The sequence below is a fragment of the Akebia trifoliata genome, chromosome 15 (assembly GCF_017979445.1).
Source record: "Akebia trifoliata isolate Shusen 1 chromosome 15, ASM1797944v1, whole genome shotgun sequence".
In the NCBI taxonomy this organism is placed as follows: domain Eukaryota; kingdom Viridiplantae; phylum Streptophyta; class Magnoliopsida; order Ranunculales; family Lardizabalaceae; genus Akebia; species Akebia trifoliata.
Genome location: NC_141389.1, coordinates 8,141,116 through 8,147,967, shown reverse-complemented (window position 1 = coordinate 8,147,967; position 6,852 = coordinate 8,141,116). Strand labels below are relative to the sequence as shown.

At 35.8% G+C, this 6,852-nt stretch overlaps 1 protein-coding gene across 1 annotated transcript; it reads right to left on the bottom strand.

Moving 5' to 3' along the window:
• Nucleotides 1-5,808: 5,808 nt before the first annotated feature.
• Nucleotides 5,809-6,477, bottom strand: LOC147384196 (UPF0481 protein At3g47200-like). Its single transcript, XM_086424882.1, has one exon. The coding sequence runs from the start codon at nucleotides 6,475-6,477 to the stop codon at nucleotides 5,809-5,811; it is 669 nt and encodes a 222-aa protein (XP_086281008.1).
• Between the last annotated feature and the right edge of the window lie 375 nt (nucleotides 6,478-6,852).

The window sequence follows — 6,852 nt, the reverse complement described above, 5'->3', positions numbered from 1 at the left end:
AAATAGAAGGAATTTAGGTGGGTTATGTAGAGAATGAGGCTGTGAACATTTTTTCCTTCTGCGTAGGAAGATGGTTTGACCCAAAAACAGACGAAATCTGAGGTCAAAGTTTCGAAATTTTCGTATCCAAATACGACTGATTTTTGACGATATTGGATGAAAACGAAAGTGAAATGGAAAGAGGTTGGGTGGATTTTGTAGATGTCGAAGCTGCGGACATTTCTCCCTTCTGCGTCAGTCTTCGACGACGAGCCGTTTGCACGAGATTTGAGGTGGAAGTTTGAAGAAAAAAACAAATTTTTCATTGTATATGTCACGGCTGTTTTGGACGAGTTGGGGAAGATGAGAGAAAAAAAATTAAAAATATTATTTATATAAAATGTGGGATGAATTCGGTATTTTGTTAATTGTTTTGATCGATGATAACTTGACCGTCCGGACTCCAAAACTGACAAATGAATATTCTATTTCACCTAATTTTTCGTTCTGGATATAATGGTGTGGTCAATTTCTAAAAATTATGTCTCCATCAAAAATTTACATTTTTTGCCTGAGGTGACCCTAAACTTGATGTCATTTTCGTTTTTAACGATAATTCGACTTCCTAATCTCCAAAAATGACAAATAAATAGTTCATATTTAATAATTTTTCGTTACGAACCCAATGGTATGATCAAATCTTAACAATTCTTTTTCTACCAACAAGTCACTATTTTAGCCTTGTCTTACCCGATAATCGAGGATTTTGTAACTTTTATATTCGGACTCGCTTTAAAGCATGCTTATAGGCTAAACTATGTTTTTCGATCATTTTGAACCCAATGGTGAGGTCAGATTCCATTAAAAATAATCAGAAACATCTTAAAATTTTACCCCTAAGTCCCACTTTCAAGATTTTCTTAAAATTCCACTCTTTATTTTTTCCTCGAGATACGAATTGAAAATTTGGGGTGTCACAATATATTTAAGTATTTCTAAGCCTTAAATGTCAAAAGAAAAATAAACCCAAGACCAAAAGTTGTCAAGAATGATATCGGGAACAAAATGAGCCTAAATTTTTTTTTTTTTTTTTACATCCGTATTTCAAGTACGGATGAGTGTATTTCATGCCCATCTGTGCCTGAAATACGAACCAGTATGAATTTTGCCTAAATTTTTTTTTTATAAGTTTGTTAGTCCAAAATGAGGCACATTACCTCTGGTTTTTGGCTTAGGCCAAAGAAAAAGTTACATTTTTTCATTTTTTTTCATCTTTTTAATTTTTTTTTGTTTTTTTTTTATTTTTTTATTTTTTTTTATTTTACGATATGCATGATAAATAAAAAAGCTGGTTTTTCCCCTCTTACCAAGGGAATAAGCAAAGAAAAGACATACCCCTAAGCCTATACAACTTGCCATTATAGACTTACAACTTGGGCTTCGAGGCCCGAATACATTAAACATTTACAACGTTGCTTCGAGGGTCGATATAAAATTGAAAACTCGTGTCCTAGCATTGTCTAATCGGGCACATGCATGCGACTAGTAGGTGGTTTCACGGATATCCGATTTTCAAACCTCGATGCATACCGAAGTACGCACGTCGTTGGTTGGTGATCGAATTTATTGTGTTCATCTCCGACACTTGAAATAACAATCTCAAGCCGTAGAACTACTAACCATCGAGGCTAAATATATTGAGGGTGGGGTGGTTTGTGAAGTAAGGTTATGTTCGCAAGTGCACATGCAATTTTTCATTTCTTTTCATCGACCTCCTCACAAGTGCGTAGCAAAGCAAAATATAATAAATATTACATGTCATTGCTTGTATATAAATAAATAAATAAACAAAAGAAAAGAACATAAATAACAAACACAAACTATGTTAGTAAACCAAATAAAAGTAAATTTTTTGTTTTATTTTTTTGGAACTGACTGAGTCAGCACGAGGGGAGAACCTTGGTCCCCAGCGGAGTCGCCAGCTGTAGATACGTGATTTTCGCGATTACGATGGCCACATCTACTAAAGTTTGGAGGCGCCACCATTCATATTGTAAGTGGGTGTACATGGTCACCCGATATACATTTTTCAAAAAAAGTGACATTTTGGCATCTTAGTGACTCACGATGGATAAAGTATCGATCGACCATAAGATCAGGGTAAGCGGCTAGGTTGGAGAAAATGGAAGGTGTTAGGCACCATTTTCTCCCCACCATGTGGTGGTAACCTCAACTCAACTCGGTCATTTCGATTAAAAATACAAAAATAAAAACAAAGTGCCACGTGTTGTTAATGTGTACCCCAAGGAGGGATTTGCTTTCGGTTTGATTATAGAATCATCCCATTGAAGGAGATGATCATTTTAATCATTTGCCTCGGGAGCTAAGTGTGATCTGAAAAATATTGGCTATGGGTATGGGCACATTCTCATGAGTTGAGAAGAACCCGAACACCAATTGCCTCAAAATAGTTGAGGGTTAAAATCGATTATATTTTCAAAATGGATTACAACCCTTATAATTTCGATCGGACAGAAGTCCGATCTACTAGAGATAAAAGAGGGGGATCATTGCATCTTAAGTCCTTCTAAAATAAAAATAAAGAGAGGATGGGGGATAATAGAAGAGGGAGGTGGAGAGGGTATAGAGAGAGAGGGGGGAGGATTGCCTTGAACCCACCTTGAAGCTTCTCTTTTTCTTCTTTCCTTCTTCTTCTATATCTTCTTGAGTTGAGTCCTTAATAAGTTATGAGAATATAACTCTTTTGATATTAGTGTGAGAGAGTTGTAAAGTGATGTGTAGAAAGTTGAGAGTAGAGTGATTTTTTATGTGAGACTTGGTAAGATTTTTTTAGTGAGAGTTGATAACTATTTCTGAGAAGAGGAAAGGGGTATTTATAGATGTTAAGGGATTATTTGAGGGATATAATGGGGTAAAGTGTGGGAGAGTAGAGAATAACACATGTTTTAAAGGTGAGGGGTATGAAATTAAGACTTGGGAGAGGGGTAATTATGTAAATGGATTGTGTTTTGATCCAAATGGTTTAGATCTTACCTAAACCATTTGGGTGGAGTATTTGATGATGTGAGATGATGGGTGTTTAAGAAGATGGTTGATTGATTGAGTGGTGTTTGGTTTAAGAGAATGAAGGGTGTAAGAGGATGGTTGGGAGGGTGAGGGAGATGGTAACATGTGGCAAGATGTGTGGAGGTTAGGGGTTTATATTTAATTGATGGGAGAGAATGAATATTTGATTTGAAAGAATGAGTGTAGGTTTAGGTTGTAGAGATAGGTTTATAAGAAATGATGGTGGTAGATTAGGGAGAAGTATGGGTTAGAGGTGTTAGATTTGAGAGAATAGGGGTTAGGAAATTATAAGGGTAAGTTAGGGGAGGTATAAGTTCAAGGTGTATGATTTGAGAGAATAAAGGTTAGGAAATTATGAGGGTAGGTTAGGGGATATGGGTTGATAGTGTTTGATTTGAGAGAATAGATGTTTATATGGAATAATGAGGGTAGGTTAGGGGAGGGTGTGGGTTGATGTGATTTTTTAGAGAAAAGGTGATGTGGGTAGTTAATTTTTTAAAAAAAAGTGATGGGATGGGTGGTTTGATGAGGGAGGTGAGAGGATGTAATGACATGTGTCACCTTTTGATGATAAAAGAGTGTTTGGTTGATGTGGGTTGTGGTTTATGGGTTAGGGTTGTGGTTAGATATGAATTGGATATGGGTTTGGGCTTAGGGGCATTGAGCTTGGATTTTAGGAACTGGTTGGGAGTTGTCTTGGAAATAGTTATGAGGGTTTGGGTTGGTTTTAGATTTTAGGTAATGTGAGATCAAGTTTAGGTTAGAGGGGAAAGGTGGGAGATTGATTTTGGAGGATTGAGGGTTTATGGGCCTTAGGTGGGCTTAGGTCTTTTCAGATTTGAAAGTGGAGAGAGGGAGGGTATAGGAGGTGGTTCGCAGCCCAAGTCTCGTTTTTTAATTTAATTTTATTTTTTTAAAGATTTTTTGAAATCATTGGTTTGATCAAAATGCCACGTGTTGGCAAATTGGGCTTTTTAGGCCCGTCAGAGAATTTCATTGAAAATCGGGTATTTCAGGATATAAGAGCGGAACGGCGAAGGTTGGGAAGGTATAGGATAGGTTAAATCTCTTTGATGGGCCCACTAAACCATTAGAAGGTCTCAGGGGCCTTGATTCGATTAAAATGTCATATTTTGATTGATTTGGACCTCTGAGGCCCGTTGGCAATTTTTATTGAAAAATTTGTATTTTTGGGTCCTTTAGAGTAGGGGTCCATTCAAATTGGGGTGTCTACAGCTACCATATAGAAGAATGAGATATTATTAATTCTCTTAGATAAAAATTATAGCAACCCTGAGAGGGTTTTATAGAAACCAAATCATATCTATAGTATCGGAGTAATTAGTTATGTTGCATTGTAATATGGTGTACTATGGTATACTATATCATATCTATTAAGATTAAGATAATGTTAGATTGATTTCGTTGAGATTTATTAGGGAAGGAGTTTATCTATTGGTATGATTTGATTTCTATAAAACCCTATTAGGTTGCTGTAATCTTTATCTAAAAGAATCAATAATATCTCATTCTTCTATATGGTAATAGAGTGGGTAACCACAGGAATGTAGGAGACACGTTACATGTGAGAGGGAGTGTAAGAGATAATCTCACATCGCCTAAGTATCAGAGCATAGTCTTTTTTGAGAGACCGATCTAGATAGTCTCTTGTGATCATGACTTAGATATGATTTTTAAAAAAATTCAAAAAACAAGTTTTTTTCTCTAGATCATGTCCTTAAAAATGAACGGCTACTGAACTCCCAATATTTTAAGAGTGAGATCTAATTATGTCACTAATGTGGCACTCTTTCATCCATTGAAACCTTGCAATAGGGTACCACAAGGACTGTGTGCTACAAAGGATCCGCTTCCAAACTTTAGTGAGGAGCGGATCCTCTATATCGTTATTTTCTTGTAGTGCACTTAGACGGTTAAGTGAGTTGACAAACTTAATCTATAGATTTAAAAAGTGTTATAAAATTGGAGGTTCAGTGACCGTCCATTTTCATTGTCATGGATCATGTTTTAAAAAAAAACTAATTTTTTCAAATTTGATCCAAACAATAAGTACAAGAGATCGGAATTGTTATTTATTTTTTAAAGTGATGTTTTGTGGGCTGTAGGAGAAGAGCTACAGGGCACTATTGGAAAATGGCTCTACAAGGATCCGTTCCCACTTTAGTGGCATGCTAGAGGAGCAAACTTTCGGCCTCCATTGCTAAAACGCTATTATAAAAGATTAAGAAATTTGTTGAACAAATCAAATAAAACAAAAATTGTAAAGTCGCCTCACTTTGCAAACCCACCAGTGTATTTGTAAAAGGTCAAGTTCAACCATCTTAATTTTTCTACAAAACCTAACTTTAAAAAACGTAAAAATAAATAAAAATTAAAAAAAAAATTAAAAAAATTAAAAAATAAAAATAAAATAAATTTACTTAGTGAACCCCCAAAAACAAATTTGGAGGCCTTCTCCAATTGTGGAGCTTAGGTGATTGCGTAAGTGGCCTTAAAATTATACCTATTTCTCCAATTGTAGAACTATGAATCTGGTCGTCTTTAACAATCATATTCAGCTCATCATACATAGTAAGAAAAAAGATATCTCCAAGAGAAAAGAAGTAACAAAGACAATCTCCTCTAAAGGAATGGCATATAAAGAGTTCAATAAGATTATTTATACTCCTATATGATACAAACAGGACAGCATAATAACTTCATAAATAAAGAAAAAAAAAATTACTTCCCTGGAGAATGGATTGTGAAGTAGGTTTGAGTAACAGTTAAGCCAATAATACAAATTCCGACGAAGAAACCAAAAGCAGTCCAGGGGCGATTGAAATGAGTGTGTAAAAATTCACCGATTAATACCCTCGCATTGGTTTTGTAATATAAATGAATGCCCCTTATAACTTTTTGGTTGGTTTGAGGCTCAAAAAACATTCCCATTCCCAATTCATTGAAGAGATTGGCCGCTTCTTCATTGCTACCAAGGCAATTGAGGATTATTTCCTTAGACCGCAACTCCTTCACATCGTCAGCATGATCAATCAAAGAATCCAATAAACATATGTAGCCAGTGATTTCATAGCCAATGTTGGCATCTGGGCACATCTCATAGGCAATCAAGTTAAGAAACTTGCATTTGGTTAGATCGTCTACGATCATTTGAGGAAGTGTCAACTTTTTATAAATGACCGCGTAAGTTCTAAATTCAATGTCATTTAAATAAGTTGTACGACTTTTATCAAACTTAATTCCCACAGCTTTAAGCTCCCTTACTGGAGGGTACGAAGGTAAATTGTCAGAGCTGGGATTGGCCTGATTGGGACGAGTGTCAATGCAGCCCATGAATTGGCCATAATAAGATCTTACACGGCTATGATGAACTGGAGAAGTGGAACTCATGAGTAATTTGGTCCGAAGAAGGTCAAGGAGATGAAGGGGAGGATCTTTAAATTTGGAAACCTCCCTAGGAAAATCATTATACGGATTAATATACTTATGGACAAATTATTGATATTTTTTACACCTTCAGTAGGATCAGAGTATCTCAACTTCATCAATGCCTCAAGAACCACATATGGGAGTTGGTTCTCAAGCAAGAACAAATCTCTCTGTATGAAAATTGCATTATAGTCACATGGCATCGACTCATTTTGTTCGTCACTTACAAAGATGTGGATGAATTGCATAACAAAGCAACCATCTAAGATCATCATCTGAGTGAATTCTTCATCTTTAATCTCAGTAATAATGGTGTCTTTGGCATTTGCAGTCACA